This window comes from Kogia breviceps, chromosome 7 (genome assembly GCF_026419965.1).
Source record: "Kogia breviceps isolate mKogBre1 chromosome 7, mKogBre1 haplotype 1, whole genome shotgun sequence".
NCBI lineage: Eukaryota > Metazoa > Chordata > Mammalia > Artiodactyla > Physeteridae > Kogia > Kogia breviceps.
The window spans coordinates 117,025,377-117,042,415 of NC_081316.1; the positions used below are offsets into that span (position 1 = coordinate 117,025,377).

The 17,039-nt window shown below is 53.8% G+C and overlaps 2 protein-coding genes across 4 annotated transcripts in view; one reads left to right on the forward strand and one right to left on the reverse strand.

Moving 5' to 3' along the window:
• ST14 (ST14 transmembrane serine protease matriptase) overlaps window positions 1-3,989 on the forward strand; it is a 37,903-nt gene extending 33,914 nt beyond the window's left edge. For both annotated transcript variants that reach the window (XM_059069758.2, XM_059069755.2), the window contains 3 exons: window positions 2,474-2,748; window positions 3,090-3,226; window positions 3,306-3,989. In XM_059069758.2, coding sequence (XP_058925741.2) covers window positions 2,474-2,748; window positions 3,090-3,226; window positions 3,306-3,467 — 574 coding nt within the window. In that variant the 3' untranslated portion in view covers window positions 3,468-3,989. The remainder of the gene's footprint in view (window positions 1-2,473; window positions 2,749-3,089; window positions 3,227-3,305) is intronic.
• ZBTB44 (zinc finger and BTB domain containing 44) overlaps window positions 1,757-17,039 on the reverse strand; it is an 85,597-nt gene continuing 70,314 nt past the window's right edge. The window contains exons 7-10 of one of the 2 annotated variants that reach the window (XR_010841515.1): window positions 13,532-13,656; window positions 12,889-13,077; window positions 10,778-11,225; window positions 1,757-5,581 (exon numbers count right to left, since the gene is read on the reverse strand). The gene's annotated coding sequence lies outside the window, so the exon portion shown is untranslated. Of the gene's footprint in view, window positions 5,582-7,213; window positions 10,129-10,777; window positions 11,226-12,888; window positions 13,078-13,531; window positions 13,657-17,039 lie in introns of those variants that run through there. The other variant, XR_010841514.1, reaches the window with a different exon arrangement.

A 17,039-nucleotide genomic window follows, 5' to 3' on the forward strand; every position in this document is an offset into this window, starting at 1 on the left:
AGCACGTCGCTCCCCGGAAGAGTGCTTGGCTTGGTCGGCTGTGTCGACCTCTGCCTTTTGCCTTAGGTCTTGACGGAATGGCCGGGGTTTATCTGCAGGTGTTTCTTTGCCTCCATCTAACCCATCGCTGCTGAGTTGCCTCTTAACGCTTGAGCCTTCACCATTCTTTCTGTGTTTGCTGTCCAGCTGATGACGCAGCACAGGGATGTCACCAGTCGGCTTGACACGAGCAGCTTTGGGGCTTTTTTTCTCCCAGAGGTCCTTCATGACCTTGTGGAGTTTTCACACTTCGTCTTTTCTTTTCCTGCTTCTTTCTCTCTTCTTTGTCTTCTGGAAGTTCCAGGCCCTGTCTGGTGACTGACGCTGAAGTCTTCTCCTCAGATTGCTTCCGCCGTCGGACACAGTACTCATGGGTGGGCTCGAGCGCACGGGTCACTCCTAAGCTGTGCTTCCCTAGACGTTCACATACCCCTTTCTGAGCCATTTCCGGGTTAGGCGCAGCCATCGTGGCACGTCTTCCCCGAGGACGGCAGGCGGCGTCTCCCAAGAACGGGGAAACCCTCCCATGTAACCACCATACCGTTATCACATCCGGAAACGATCGCACTGACGTAGCACTGTTAGCTGGCATGTGGTCTGCATTTCAGATTCCTCCAGTTCTCCCAGTATTCATAGGTTTTTAAAAAATGTAGGATCCAGTCAAGGGATATGCTTTGTTTTAGTCATTAGTTTTGGCTTGTCTCTTTAAAATGTAGAACAGTCTCTCCCAGCCTTTTGATTTTTGTTCTTTTATGGCAGTATGTTTTGTTTTTTTTTGTGGTACGCGGGCCTCTCACTGCTGTGGCCTCTCCCGTTGCGGAGCACAGGCTCCGGACGCGCAGGCTCAGCGGCCACGGCTCATGGGCCCAGCCGCTCCGCGGCACGTGGGATCCTCCCGGACCGGGGCACGAACCCGTGTCCCCTGCATCGGCAGGCAGACTCTCAACCACTGCGCCACCAGGGAAGCCCAGCAGTATGATTTTGAAAAGTCCAGGATGCTATTTTGCAGAATGTCTCTCGATCTGGGTGTTCTTGGTTGTTGTTTCATGATTAGAGTTAGGTAAAATTGTTTTTTTTCTGGTCAGGAAACGCTGCATAGGTGATGTGTCCTCAGGAAGTACATAATACCCATACCCCATCAGTGGTGATGATTTGGAGAAGTCTGATTACTTGGTTAGGGTGGTCTACCAGTACTTACAACCTTTATAAAGGTACTTCTCCTGTTGGTTATGAATCTTGGGTGATGCTTTGAATCAGTGTGTATATCTTTTTTTAAAAAAAAAAAATTTATTTATGTGTTTATTTGGCTGCACCAGGTCTTAGTTGCGGCATGCAGGATCTTCCTTGCCGTGTGCAGGATCTTTAGTTGCGGCATGTGGGATCTTTTTTTTTAGCTGCCGCACGCGGGATCTAGTTCCCTGACCAGGGATCGAACCTGGGCCCCCTGCATTGGGGGCGCAGAGTCTTAACCACTGGACCAGGAGGGAAGTCCCAGTGTGGATATCTTGTTACCCAGTGGTTTTTAGCATCTGTTGATGATTCTTGCGTGTATCGGTTATTGCTGTGGTAGGTGTGAAATATGACTTATTGTGTCATTTCTTCTGTATTTATTAGCTGGTGTTTTTCTGTAAAGCATAGCTTTCCTTCTCTTCTTATAAATTATTTTGAGATCATTTTTTAGCTTCAGGATAGATTCTCCTCCGCGCCTTATATTGTTCATCACGTATAGCAGTTTAACCCCATAGTTTACTTTGGTGTCCAGAGGAGCCAGATCTTGACTAGTGAAAGCCTTGTCCTACTGGCACCGTCCTTGTGCAAGCTCTCACTCACTTCTGGTAAAACAAAATATTCTGGGTTCACTCTGTGTGCTACTTGCTCCAGACCTGAAATCAACCATTTCTCCAAGGAGCCTTGGTTCCTTTCCATGGGGAAGGATAGGTGGAAGCCAAGTTCTGGCTGCTGTTGGGGATGCCATTGCTCTGAGGCCATCTTTCTGAACAGCCGTGAGCTTTTCCTACTCTGATGGCATGTCAGCAGCATGGGGTTCCTCTCTCCTCCGCCTCTGCCTGCTGGTGTCTCCCTTTTCCCATGTGGGAAACTGGGTCCCAGCAACACCAGGGTCTGGTCTTTTTACTGGTTCAGTCATCCAATACACAATAGCCAGAATTGCTGCACCATCGTGCTACCGACGACAAACCTGGTGAAGTTCCATCTACTTTTCAGCTCCTCTGGTACTTAAAGTATGTACCGCTGTGTTAGAGAAGTATTTGGATTGATGTGTTCCTTCCATGGAAGGGTAGATTAATGAGAAGGGAAATCTTTTTGGTAATGAGAGAAGCGAGGGCAGCTGAGCATCGTCCTGGGGTGGGCGCGGGCTCGGGTCGAGGGCGCCGGCTCAGGCCTTCCTCTCCGCCCATCCTCCGGCCACCGGCAGGTACTCTGACCACAGCATGTGGACCGCCTTCCTGGGCCTGCACGACCAGAGCAAGCGCAGCGCCCCCGGGGTGCAGGAGCGCCGGCTGCAGCGAGTCATCTCCCACCCCTTCTTCAACGACTTCACCTTTGACTACGACATCGCGCTGCTGCAGCTGGAGCAGCCAGCCGAGTACAGCGCTACCGTGCGGCCCATCTGCCTGCCGGACGCCACGCACGCCTTCCCCACCGGCAAGGCCATCTGGGTCACCGGCTGGGGCCACACGCAGGAGGGAGGTGAGCGAGGGTGGCGGTGAAGCTGGGCTGAGGGGCTGACGGCTCTGCCTGCAGCCCAACTGCTGTGGGATGGGGGGGCCTCGTGGCCGTCCTCCTGTCCCTCCCTTTCGCACGCGCCTTCCCAGGGTGGGTATCGGGTTCCTCACCCGACAGATGGTCAGCGCGGCCTGATCGCTCTGCCCAGCTGCACAGCATCCCATCCTGGAGACGCGCCCTCAGCTTTTAGCCACGTGTGGGCCGCAGGCATCCGCGCTGTTTCGGGGATTCCGCTGGTCGGGTACCCCCGCGCTGACCGCCGGCCGCCCCTCCCGCCCTGTCCCCCCCCTTCCGCCGCCTCCCAGGCACGGGGGCGCTGATCCTGCAGAAGGGCGAGATCCGCGTCATCAACCAGACCACGTGCGAGCGCCTGCTGCCGCAGCAGATCACCGCGCGCATGCTGTGCGTGGGCTACCTCAGCGGCGGCGTGGACGCCTGCCAGGTGCGTCGGCGGGGCGGCCGGCGGGGCTGGGGGCGGCGTGTGGGGGCGGCCTCGGTGCCAAGGCCTGGTCTCCCCGCAGGGCGATTCCGGGGGCCCGTTGTCCAGCCCGGAGGCCGATGGGCGGATGTTCCAGGCAGGCGTGGTGAGCTGGGGAGACGGCTGCGCGCAGAGGGACAAGCCTGGCGTGTACACGAGACTCTCCGTGTTTCGGGACTGGATTAAACAGCAGACCGGGGTGTAGAGGCGAGGTGCCACCCCAGGTGCGCACGTGCGGGCTGAGGACAGGATTGCTGCCCGGACCCCCGGCTCGGCCCCCCGGGACCCAGACTGGGACCTGATCCCCGAGCCTCTGGAGATGGAGACTCGCCCGCAGGCCTCTCACCCACCCCACACCCCCAGCTTTCCAAGCGCGGTCGGGGAGGGGAGGGGAGGAGAGGAAGCCTGGCAGTGCCGGGCCGGAGGTTTGAGGACACAGCCTCTTGGCCCCGGTGCCATGCTGGGCCAGAGGCTCTTTTCCTCGGATACAGGGAAGGCCAGCTTCGTCTGCCTTGGATACAGGACCAGTCTCGTTTGGACATTGGGGCCCCTTGGGCGGGGCTGGTGGGGCACCACGGGCTCCCAGGGTCGCCCGCTTCAGGAAATCCAGGCCTGAGGGACCTGGAAGTCAGCCGGGTCCAAGGTTCGAATGTTTTGCCGGCTCCCAGGGTGGGGTTCAGTGTGTATATTTGTGTATGAGTAAAACACTTTATTTCTTTTTAGGAAATTTTTCTTTCTTACTGGAGTTGATGGGCTCCCCTAGCCCCAGCAGCAAGAAACTGGGTTTAAATTCCCCTCAGCACAGAGCCTGGAGTCAGGCTGAGAGTGGGGACCACAGTGCCCTGTGACGGTCCCCAGGCCAGCACGGAGCTGTGTTTCCTCCCTTACCTGAAGCTCCCCAGACAGGGCCTGGTGCCAGGCAGGACAGGAGGGGTGGGACAGGGTGCCGCTCCCCGGGATGGGGGAGGAGCTTTGTCCTGGCGGTTTCTGTCAAGTGGGGAGATGGTCACACGAATGCTGTGTGTGTACGTACCTGTGCGCCTGCGCTTGCACACTCGGACACGAGAGTGTGCGTGAACTCAATGGCTGTTTAGTGTGGGCTGCGTGGGTGGGTCCTGATGATGCCGCCTCTCTTGAGGCTTCTCCCATGTCTAGTGCTGTCCTTCCTCCTTTGATTTTTACTTAGTAAATTACAATATTCTCTCTCTTCTTGTTTGGGATGACTCAGAGGGACAGAGACGAGGATCCGGGGAGGGCTCAGGGAGTTCTTGAGAAGACGTTTGAGGGCCTTCCGTATGCCAAGGCTCTGTACGAGCTGGGGCTGGGGAATAGCAGCAGACCCAGGAAGAGAAGTCAGATGGCCGTGTGAGGGAGGGTGGGTGGTCTTTGCTCATTGCTGTATCGCCAGCTCAGGCCTGGCTCCTAGAAGATGCTAACATATTTGTTGACTGAATGGCCTTTGCTCTCTATGTGTTTTGGAAACCAAAGGGAACAATCTGGGCAGACTTCCTGCAGGAGGTGAGCTGCCTCTTTCATTTTAGCCTGAGTGCCTTATCCTCTGGAAGGAGGGAGTTTTGTCTTGACAGCTGTGCAAGCATCCACATTGGATTTTCCTTCCAGGGAAGGAAAAGGGTATCATTTTTGCCGAGGTGTGGGGAGTAGGAGAACGAAGGTGCTGTCAGAAGACCCTGTGCAGATGGCGCCAAGTGTAAATAGCTGGTGTGTAGGGAGAGGCTTCACTTGTGGTCTGGTTCCCAAGGGTGAGAGCCCCTCAGGCAGCCAGGCCTGGCCTGTGCCTACCCACAGCACCTCTCTCCTATTGGCACCTGACATGGTCCAGAAGACCCCCTCCCCAGGTCAGAAACACAGGCGGGGTCATGAGACGACTTCACGGTCCCCTAAAGGCACAGTGGCTCCCTCTCCACAGCTCTCTGTCCCAGTTTATGGTGGTTTCTCAGCCTCATTGTTATCCTCCTGGGGCCCTTTGGGGTCACCCCGCTGTCTCAGGGGTCTCACTGGCGTGTCCGGGGTGGAACTGGGCAGGTCATCCAGGACAGTGTTCCCACAGCGTGGCCCCAGGGCCAGGAGCATCCGCACCACCTGGGGCGTCGCAGAGACTCAATTCTCACGCTTCACCCAGACCTCCCGCATCAGAGACTCTGGGAGGCGGGGCGCAGCCATCTGCTTTAATAAGCCTTCCAGGTGATTCTGACGAACCACAGGGCTAAGAGCATCAGCATCACCGAGTGCCCGGAACTGCGCTTTGCAGGCGTGTCCTGCGGTCCTGGCAGGGTCCTGGAAGCCACAAACATTTGACGCCTGGAAACCGAACAAAACATCAGTGCCTTTCAAAAGACTGTGGAGCCAAATCCAGCGTTACTTCTGATCACAGACAAGAATCAGGTAAGACTCCTTAGCTACTGGGAAGTCAGCCTCGTCTTGGAGCTGTAATGAAGACAGAGGCTGCAGCACAGCCGGGGCTGACGACGGGTGTGACAGCCGGCCCCGGTCTGCTCCTCTCTGCCGAGGGCAGCGGCGCCGGCACCAGCCCTGAGTCACCGCCTCAGCCTTCCCGCACCCGGGTGAAGGCCCGGGGAGAGACCAGTGACCGAAACTGTTTTGCACACATTTGCACATCCAGTTCAAGAACTCCAGCTCCAAGTGTGTGAGCAAGTTCAGTTCCGCCCGTGCAGCCTGCTGTGGCCGCAGCCAGGGCCACAGTGCACTGCCGTTTGTGTGACCGCACCCAGGCAACCAGGCAGCGCGCACCCAGGCAACCAGGCAGCGTGGCCCCAGGCAGGAGCACGGGCCTGCGCACAAGGCGCTGCCTGGGCTTCATGCTCTCTCTGTTGCCTTCGGTTGAGTCCCCACAAAAGCTCAACGAACCACTGCGAGGCCTTTTCCTGACTGATTAGCCTGTTTTAGTTGCTAGGATCTTGAAACGATCCATCTCTCTGGTCCCCCAAACTACCTTGCGTCTCACTTGCTTTAGCCACCAATCACAAGCATTAAAATGTAAGTTCAGTCAATATTTAATCCTATTTCGTGGACAGGAATCTTATCCAGACCTGGATCCTGCAGGAGGAACAGTCTGCAGGGACCCAGGCGGGGGCGGGGGGGCATGACCACAAGGGCGCAGGGAAGCTGCTCAGCCACCAGGGGGCACCGCAGGGCTTCCCAGGCCGCCAGCCTCCTGGTGGCCAAGGTGCTGTCACAGGAGCGGGGCCCTCACTGCGTAGGGCGGGGAGGTGGGCTGGGGCGGACCCCGGGCCCAGCCGTTCTCGGAAGGATGTCTCCTGCTGCTTCCAGTCCCTTTGTGCCCCATCTCAGGTGGCGAGCAGGAGGCTCCACTCCCACCCCTCCCTGCGGCCGGGACCTGCTGGCCCTCAGACTCTGGGACCCAGAGGATGAACATGGCCAGGGCGGGGCCAAAAGAGCTTTAGGGTTTGAGGACAGAGGCGACCTGTGGCAGGAGGTGGGTGTTATCTCCCGGAGGAGCAAGCGTGGAATGGTACCCGTTATCACAGTTGGCAGATGCTGCAGCCCGTGCAGGTACGTTCCTACGCACACACACACACACACACACACACGCACGCACACACGCTGCAGCCCGTGCAGGTATGTTCTTACACACACACACACACACACACACACACACACACACACACACACACGTGCGCGCGTGCGTTCTTGGGTGAGGGGCAGGGCTGTGTTTTAAGGCCTGAGCTCCCGGTCCTGGAAACATGGCCTGGCTGTTAACCACAGGACACCCTCCCTCTCTGGGGCACCTCGGGTGCCCACAGATTCAATTCAGGGGGCATCCCTCAGCTGTGATGGAATGAGGCCTCCCACTTTCCCAGGCTTGGAATCACGAGGGTGTGTGTGTTTTGCACACCTGCAGCCACACATAAGGGAGATTGGACCTTTAAGCCGGTGTTTCTCAGACTTGAGTTTCTTGGAATGCTGGAGCTCCAACATATCTGCCATCTAATGAAAGAGCCTCCTGAGCGTTCTAAGTGCTTTACTTGTCTGATGTAAACCTCACAACAGCCCTGTGGTCGTTCCCACTTTACCACAGAAAACCACGGCGCCAAGAGTGTAAGTAACCGCCCAAGGTCCCATGTCTCGTCTCCTAGGACCCGGGCACCTAGGCTCTGTCCCCCATAGACTCTGCTACTCACACACCATCGTTTCATGAGGGAAGGAACTTCTCGCGGGTAGAATGAAGGGGCCACACTCTCAGAGACCCAGTGGGCCAGCCCCTAGGCTCGAGTCCCCTTGCTTTGGGCAACCCCAACAGACCTGGTCACGAGGCCTCCCTGCTGTGAGAGCTATTTTCCAGGTGAGGGGCTTGCTCCAGGTAGGCAGTGCACTCGTTCTCCATCTGCTTTGCCAGCCCGGGTGGGACACCGCTGCATATTGGGTCCCTGGGGTCCACCTGGCCCAAAGGAGGGGGGTTTGCACCAGGTGCCATTTCAACCCGTCCTGTAGGGTGGTGGGCCGCAGGAGGGAAGGGGCAAGTGTCCGCCGGAAGGGGGGCCGGACAACTGCTTTCAGGTCACCAGGCTGGGGTTCCTCGGGGTGACAATCAGGAACAGAGCTTGGAAAGCCACCAAATACCACTCAGATGATGAGAGCAGGCCCCAAAGCAGGAATATGAATATTTATCACCTGCTTTTACATCTCGGGTTAACCTAGAAGATCGTTCCAACTGTTCTTCCACAAGATGACAAACACGGCATTGACAACGGGGAGTGAAGATGTCAGGGGGGCTTTGAGCAAGTGGTGCTTCCTCTGGGCCTGGGCGTGGACAGGCTCCTCCCTGAGGAGAGGGAGCCGCCTCTGGCACATCAGGAAAAGGGGGAGCGAGGGGGACCTGGATCCAGATTCCCTTTATGTTCAGGCTGTCCTCGCCCCCCACCCCCCTGGTCCCCGCAAGAGAAATGCTGAGGAAAGAGCAGCCCTTGACTCTCAGATCGGTGTTTGCACGACGCGCTAATTGCTTCTGGTCTGATATGCCTATAGTGACGACTGTATTTTGGTGAAGAAACCCCAGCTCTTCGGATTTCAGTTCATTTCATTATCTGTTTCCCCCTTTTCTTCTCCAGAGGGCTGCGTGCTCCCATGCCATCGCCCTGCACCTGCAGCTCCAAGGCTGTGTGTTTTTCTGCCTTTTCCCCTCGTCTCCAGTTATTTCCTAAAAAGTCAGGGTCCAGAGCTGTTTCCAGGCGAGGTGGAATCAGCTCCATTGTCTGGTTGTTCCACTGCTTCAGAATCTTCCAGCGGGAGGGCTGTGTATTTTCCTGGGGTGCAAACCTAGCTTGCCCTTCCCCTTGGCTCTGTGCTTTCCTCCACCACATGCTTCCTTCACCCTGAGGTTATCACGATTTTCCCTGCCCACGCCCCTGTGGTCAGGAATAACTCAGTCTCCTTGCCAGACCTCTCTTCTGGAACTTCATACGGACTTGTTTAACTCAAAAAGAAAACTCTTCCACCCTTAGCCTGTGTTTTTTTTCCAAAGAGCTGCAAGTACACGGTGTGTGTGTGGGAGGGCTGGGGGAGGGGAGAAGGACCAAGTCCAGAGAGAAGGGTAGGGGAGCTCTCTCCTTCCCTCTCCCTCCCTCTCTCTCCCCCCGCCACCCTCTGTCAGGCTACATCTCCTGAAGGAAACAGGGCATCAGATACTTCTTTGAATTTCATAACCTAGGTACTGTCCAAATGCCTAAAAGGACAATGTAGAAACAGACTAGAAAAAATGGAAACCTATGTTTGGAACACGTGACCTTTGCAGAAAAATGATTAACAAATGGCTTATTTATACCAGCCAGAGGAAAGGATGAGGAAAGAAGTCATGGCTTCGACAGGCTTTTGCCGAGGGTCGCCCTGAGCCCTTTGTGACTGGGGAACAGGGCCGGTGTAGGATGAGGGCTGCTTCAGGCTCGTAGGGCCTGGCCTTGCAGATGCTGGGAAGCAGGTCCTGGAGCCCGTCCTGGGCCCTTGGTGGGTGGGAGGGAGTTCACATTCCCAGGAGGTATGAGGTCACAGGGCCTGACCCCTTGCCTCCCGGGACTCTGTGACCCTCCAGCTGCTCAGTGGGATAACAGCTGCCTGAGGGCTCCCCTTTTAGAACTGGAAGGACATCTCCATTCAACCTCACAGCTGGAAAGCAGCTTTGGAGGTCAGGTAGGTAGGAACCTGCTCTGCACACCTACCCTGCCGATGTGTCTGTCCCGCCGCTGTCCTCGCTGGGGAGGGTCCGGCAGCTCAGCCGCTCCGGTGATACCTACGAGGTGAAGTGTCAGGAACAGGGCAGAGCGTGCCGAGCGCCTCGTGTGCATCACATCACTGCATCCTCCCCATGGCATCTCGCTCAAGCTTCCTCAGAGAGAGAAGAGGCAGGATGCAAACCCAGCTGCTGGACTCCAAAGGCCGTGCACTTAAGTCCTGGACTGCCTTCCAGAGGCAGGGCACCACCAGCCTGAAGCCTGGAGGATGCAGGGCCTCTTGCCAGGCGACCGATCAGCTCCGTGGCTTAGGCACATGTGGAAAAGGCCAAAATGAACTAGCTGGGCTCTGAAAGGGCTCCTTCGGCGTCTCAAAATCTTTCCCGTTCCTATTTCCTTGGCTACTACCCCCGGCAGCCACTGGGCCTTTCCCTTTCTCAGGGGCCAAGCCATCCGCTTTCTCTTATTCCTCCGCCTAGGGCTAGTGGGGACTGGAGGGAGAGAACCTTTCCTTGACGTCTTGGCCGTGGGCAGCTGGACAACGTGCTCTGACCTGTGATTCAGAAGGGTCACTTCTTCGGCCCTCATCGTCCTCCCTTGAGCCATTCACGTCTGCTGAATGCTGGCTGGCCTTGGGGGAAGCTGAAGCAAAAGGAACAGAGGCCAAAAGTGATGGGGGCACCTGGGCTTGGAGAAGTGACTGGAAAAGAAGGACTGACTCAGATTTTTCCAGCCCCAAAGAAAGAGCCACAGAATGAGCCTGGGTGGGGTGACAGAAATGTTTCTGGGTCACCAATGACAAGGACTTTCACTGGGACCTGGGGGAATGTCACAATCGGAGCTGAAAAGACAATCCATTTTGTTCTAGTTCAAAGGCTTTTGAAAAATAAACGAGTGGTTAACAGTTTGAACTGTTTCGCTGGGTATTTATTTTAAACAAAAGCCTTTTAATTAGGTTTAAGAAATATTTTGTAAGTTTGGCTTAAAGATTCTTTCGTGTCCCTGCCCTGGGGATCATTCTAGGTGAGAGCAGTAGGGGGCGCTCACGCCCTACACGTCATAGGCACAGTCGCTGAAGCAGCCCGTCCGGAAGGAAGGTGTGGGTGGCCCGCCTGTCTCCACGACCTCCTCCCACCCAATTCATGGTGAGTCTTGTGTTCCCAAGTGGGGAAACACCATGTCTGGGCCCACTGTGAAGGCGGCTCTCCAGTGGCCGTGCTGCCTTTCCTCTTCCCGACCCCTCACCCCAGAGTGCGAATTTCATGGGCAGTGGCCGCCATGGGAAACTCACCGTCCTGGAGAGGCTGGCAGGCGCTGGACGGCCAGCTCCGTAAGTGCAGCAGGGCTTACGTGACGCTGGGGCGTGTTCAAGGCTGGCATCAGCCGGAGTCCTTGGCAGACTCCTAGGCCGGAGCGGGTTTATGGGAGGCCCGGGGACTCGGGCGTCATGGTCACTGCCAGGGGGACTGAGCGTCCTCTTTCCTCTCTTCTTGGGGTGGGGGGGAGGGCTAGAGGGCCCCCATTAGCTCCTCGGGTCGCCTTTTCCAGAGTGTGGATTTCCTCCCACGTAATGTATCTGGAAGCGTGCCACATCTCCAAGGTCAACACTGATCCCCGTCCGGTTTTCCTCACTGATGCTGTTTTCTAGCTTCTCAGTCGTGTTCACATCACGGACTAGGGAAGCTGATGAAGAGCTTCACTCCCCCACGAGCAGCTCATAATCAGGTGTTTCTCCATCACTGAGAGTGAAAGTGAGAGGTAGGAGGTGTGTTGAGGTTCGTGTTACACCTGTTTTTCATCTGTGACAGGACAGACTGCCATTATTATGGACCCATTTCCAGGATGTGTATTCGTCCCTCCTCACTGACCTCTCACCGTGTGCCAGGCCTGTGCCAGGCTCGGGCATAGGTGTGGGCAGGAGGAAAGCAAGGCTGGGAAGGTAAGCGGCTCACGAGCCCACACACGCTCCTGTCCTGTGCAGCAGTCACAGGAAGGAAAGAACCTTCAAAAGGCAGGCGGCACAGCTAAGGGCTTCATGAAAACCTCACCAATGCGCAGCTACTAAAAGGTGAGGTTTGGGCCTGGAAAGGTCTTAAGCATATTTGTCACCACACGTTCCTGTCACCCTAGATTAACATTATCTCGGACTCAGTCTGAATTACATTCAGCCCTGACCTCCCCACATGCTTCTCATCCTCCTTGGGATTAGGGAACCTCTTCTATTTTCTACTTATTACTCATGGGACTTCGTTATGGGTAACTTATGGGAAGCAAGGACCAACCTTCCACGTCTACACTGAAAACAGATTATGCTTATGTCACGTACTTGGAGTGACGTGTGGGGAAGCAGGGAGAGGCCCCCCCCGCCGCCCCGGTGAGATGCAGGCACCCGGGCGCTGAGGGCCATGCTGTGGGCTGAGCCTCGAGGAGGTGTCTGGTTCCCACTGGAGCCTGGGGGTTGCTGGGCAGAACGAACTGCTGGGTTTTTCCTTTGCTCCTGGCTCTGCTCACCCCTCCAACCTACACTTTACGATGGGAGAGGAGCCGGAAAATCCACTGACGCACTCGAGAGCTGGCGTAAACCAGTGACTGAGGGACTTCCCTGGCGGTCCAGTGCTTAAGACTCCGCGCTTCCATTATGGTGGGTACGGGTTCGAACCCTGGCTGGGGAACTAAGATCCTGCATGCCACTCGGCGTGGCCAAAAAATTAAAACCAAACAAAAACCCCCCAGTGACTGAGAGACAATCCAGATGGGAAGGGATTCAGCAAACTGAAAAACCTTTTATACCTGGTGCCTGTCAAGAGGCAAATAAGGGGCTCCAATTGTTTGGCTCTGGAATGGCGGCTGTTGCCGACAGCGAGGGGTGGGGCACGAAAGAGCTTCTGGTCCCATTGTTTCAGGGGTGCAGGCTCAGGGCCCCCAGAGGGCGGGGCCTGGTAGCAGCCCTGGGGAGGAGGTGCTAGGCGGGCAGGACTCCTGACATGGGGAGACCAGAACTGCAGATGGACCCTGACTGAAACGGACACCTCCCTTCTTCCCTTACCCCTACTTTTCGTGTGTTTGTATGTATGCGAGTATACATCCGTGTTTTGTGGCACTTAAAACGTGCAAGGCAAAGCTAGACCTTCCCCAAAGCTAATCTGTACCAGTCCCTCTCTCCTGGGACCACATGGAAGGCCCTGCCATGTTGGACAGTGGATCTGAATTCTCACAGGTGTCACACGGTCGTACCTGGGAGGCTGCTGGGGCTGTGGAACCCCAGTTCTGGGTAGAAATTATGCATGGATGTACCTGGCACGTGTTGGGCAGGACTGGATGAATCGGTGCCTGGTTTTTCCATGCATATGCACGTTTCCCCCGTTTAAATCTCATCCTTTCCCTAGGCCTTCCTTGCCTTACCTCTTCAAAAGGCACTTGATAAAACTTTCCAGGGCAGTTATGCGTACATGTCAGGAGCTTCCTGGGGGGAAGAGCAACTGTCTTCCAAAGGCCACTTCATGTTTCCTACGTCAATGGAGATTACACGCTGGCAGCCTACACCTCATCTCTGGGCTCCGTGTACGTAGGAGCCTGTGATAGTCAGTCGCCCTGTAGGAAAGGATGCATCTGGGTATTTGATACACGCAGAAGTCTCTCAAACGGCACCTTGAACTTAGAAGCCAAAAATCTGGATACATACGAGCTGCGTTAAAAAGTTAAATCTGCAGCTGCTGCCGGTATCCGGCCTTTAAGCTCAGTTTCTAACTCAGAGCAACCTGCTCCTTGGCCTGTGTTGGGGAAATAGACTTCCTCTGAGTTTGTCCAGGAAAAGACGTTACATGTGGAAACAAACTTCCTCCATCCTCCATGCTCAGTCTATGTCCCTTTTTAATCTCCAGGCACGTCCTGTTCTGCTCTGGCTTCTTCCCAGAGAGTAGTGGGTGGGGAGCCCGGCCTGGTAGCGCCCTTGACCTTGCGGACCCTTACCTGCTTGGACCTGGCTTACTGGCCATTCTCTCACCCCGGCCATCAAAGCACTCCCGTGCCCACCCCCACACTTTACCTTCAGTGTTGGCCAAACCCCTTCCCCTCCACCCAGATGAACCCCACGAGGGGAAGGTTTCTGTTGTTCCGTTCCATGCTGTGCTTGCAGTGCTGGAAGTGTCTCGTGTGGCAGACACTCAGTGTCTGTTGAAGGAAAGTAGAAGGAATGTAAGAAGCAGAGCAAAGCAGGACATGAGAAATGTCTTTGGAACTTTCAACCCCACCAACCTGGTTTAGCAGAAGCCAGGCTCTGCTAGGAAAGGGCCACCCAGCTAAGTAACTTCCTTGCACGACTATTCCTAAACCTCTCCTCACCCTAACTCTGAGCTCAGCTCTGGAACCTGGCTCAGAACTCTGCCTAACTCTTTCTCTATTTTTGTCTAGGACACAGAGTTCCCCCTCAAAAACAAAGGCAGTTCCCTTAAGAATTTGACCACATCAAGTAAATAGCACTTAGAGGGCTTGAAATAGAGCTGACATTGTCCACTGTTCAGAGGCTAGACATGCTTAAGACCCCAGCCCCACCCCTTACCTAACCCTTCCCCAGAGCCCTGCCCCCCCCGCCCCCCGCCCCCACCTTCCGCTCATGGCAGCTCCCTCTGGGCTCTTCCCTGAACTACTTAAGGAATCCTCAGTGATCACAGTTCAGTCTGTGCGCCTTCCCTCTAATCTACTTCATGCTTGTTCTTTATCTTTCTAGAGCAAAAAGCTCTGATTGCCCCTCTGCCTCAAAATGTGTGACGCTTTCCTATTTCCTACCAAATTCAGTTCAAGTTCTTAAAGGCCTCCTCTGATCTGGTTCATCTGCTTCCCAACATTTTCTCTTCAGGGATGCTGTAACTCTCAGCAACTCAAACCACTTTCACTCCCTGACATTCCACCTTTTGTGCTCAGTGTTGTTTCCTAAGTGCTGTCCCACCCCCATTTCTGCCGGTACAAATTTCTACACCTCTTTACAAGGAAATTCCAGCTCAAATGTCCCTCCCTCCAGGTAGCCTCCCTGATCCCTTCAGCCAGGGCTCGCCCTCCAAATTTGCAGAGGACATGCTTTGCGGTTTCCCTCATGGCACTCAGTTATTTCTATATTCCTTTTATTTCTGTAAATCTTTACTTCAGAAACCATAAGCTCCTAAGGTCAGAGACTTCATTCAATCAACCCCAGGCCTGGGGACACCTTGGTACAAGAGACAGGTATGGCCCTGTCCTAATGGAACTTAATCAAATGGAGTTTAGTCCAACTGCTTCAAAATAATCAATTACCATTGTAATAAAAGCACAGGATGCTTGTGAACCTAATAGGAAGTCACAGCCCAGCGTGGGAGGCTCTGGGAATGCTTCTTTAAGAAGTGAAACTTAGGTATGGACTTGATGGGTGAGTAAACCGGACTAAAGGGAGGAAAGTGGCAGCACCAGTGTTTCAGAGAACAATTTGGAGAAAGTTTGGCCAGGCTGATGGCCACTGTTCTGAGGATTAGATGTAAAGTGGGAGTTGAGGCAAACTATCAGGTGCCGTGTTTCTCGGTGCTCTGTCCTAAGTTCCCTGGCGAGTACCTCTGAGCATTCTGGTAAAGTGAGCTTATGACCATTTCCTGGCAACATTCAATTATTCACTCAACATTTTTTTGAGTTCTACTATGTGCCTGGCACTACAGCGGGTATACAAATAGAAGACACAGTCCCTGATGTTAAGAAATAAATCAGGTGAGGGAGACACACTAGTTATAATAGACAAGACTTATTAAGTGGCTACTCTATACTAGGTGCTTGCTGTTCTAAGCCTTTTACATATAATCATTCCATTCTCATAACTGCCCCAGGAGGTAGCTTTACAGGACAGTGTAGCTGAGACGCGGTTTGGTGTAGCTAAACAAAATCTGCTAGGGAAATAGACATGAGGGACCTTCACCCCAAAACTGGAGGTAGACGGGAGTGGGGACTGAGTGGCGGGTTCCGAGAGGAGGTGAAGCCTGACCTTTGTAGTTAAAAGTCCAACTACAACTAGCCAAGCACAGCAGGCCGGGATGGATTTCCCAGGGAGAGGGAGGCGGGCTTTAAGCAGGGCAGTGGCCCGGTTAAAACATGACCCAGCAGAAACGGGAAGGATGGACCAGAGGGGGCCAGATTGGAGAGAGGTCTGTTTTTGTTTCTAGGCCAGAAACAACAAAGGCTTGAATTAAGTAGCAGCAGCAGGGATGGAGAAAATGACAGAAAATATTACCAACAGGGGTGATTTAGGTAAAAGCACACAAAGAAAAGCACATGACCAGTTCACATATTTACAAGGTCACCTGTAATTGTTTTACATCACAAGAATAAGTTAACTTGACTCTCCTTTAGAACTAGGCCCTGGCACAAAAGACAAACACCCATCTGCATAAATGTAACTCACATTTTCTGCCAGCATTACCCGCCCTCAAGGGTCTCCCAAAATGCTACTGCCCCAAAGAATCGCAATGCTAGTACTGGCAGGGTCAAAGCTCCAGGTTTTTCTTCCTATCACTGGGTCTGGGAGAGCTGAGAGCTGTTATCAACTTAAGACTTCTCAGGTTGCAGCCCTGTTGGTGCCTAGGGATTTCACGGTGGATCTTATGCCTTTTTATAATGGGTAGGAAGGGCCCTATGTGTGTGGGTCACACATTTGTTATTATGTCACAGGGTTTTTGAAAAACACACTGAAAAGGAATTTTTACTAATCTTGTAGGTAGACTCATTTGCATTCAACAGAGAATTCTATTTCTGGACAAAAGTTATCATGTACACAGGTCCTACCCCATGTACCACTGCTGCCTGAACTGCCAAAGAGCACATCTGCCTCAGCCCCTAAATTAAGGTGGACTAGTGGAATTTTATTTGGTTGTGATCTTTTCTTCTTATGTTCTAAAGCAACTTTCCCAACGGAGGGTCTCTAGATGGCAAGAATCATCAGAGGTAATTCATTTGCAGCTGGCCCTTTACTGAGTGTGTGTATGTGTGTGTTGCTAAGCCTGTCTAACTTCGGGTTCTCTGGTCAATGAGACGCACTCATTCACTTATTCAGTCTTTCAGACTCCAGAGAAAGGCCACCAGGAATGTTAGCTGTGGAAAAAAGTAGGCAACAATAGAAAGAAGGGTGTGGGACTGTATGGAGGCGCCCCACAAAATGACTCTAAAGACAACTCTGCCCATAGCCTCTGCAGTGACTTGTTTGCTTATCTATAAAATGGGTGGGTATAAAAATTTCAAGTATTTTTGGTACAAGAATTCAAGTAAACAAATCAAGAGTTTAACAACAGTAAAACAGCTTTCCCTTTGTCCCCCCGGCTGTTCAAACCCTAGTTCTCATCATTTTGCTGAGGAAGAAGTTTTTTCTGGATTGATATGCCCCATCTTACTTTTCCCATCTGTATAAAAGTTCACCCATGTGAAAAATGAATTACATTACATTTGGGGATTTGATGTCTATGAGCAAGCTCCCCCCATTTAAACTCGCAGTACATTTGCAGACCTCTCAGTTTAGTACTTAGAACAAACATTCTGTTCAGAAAAGA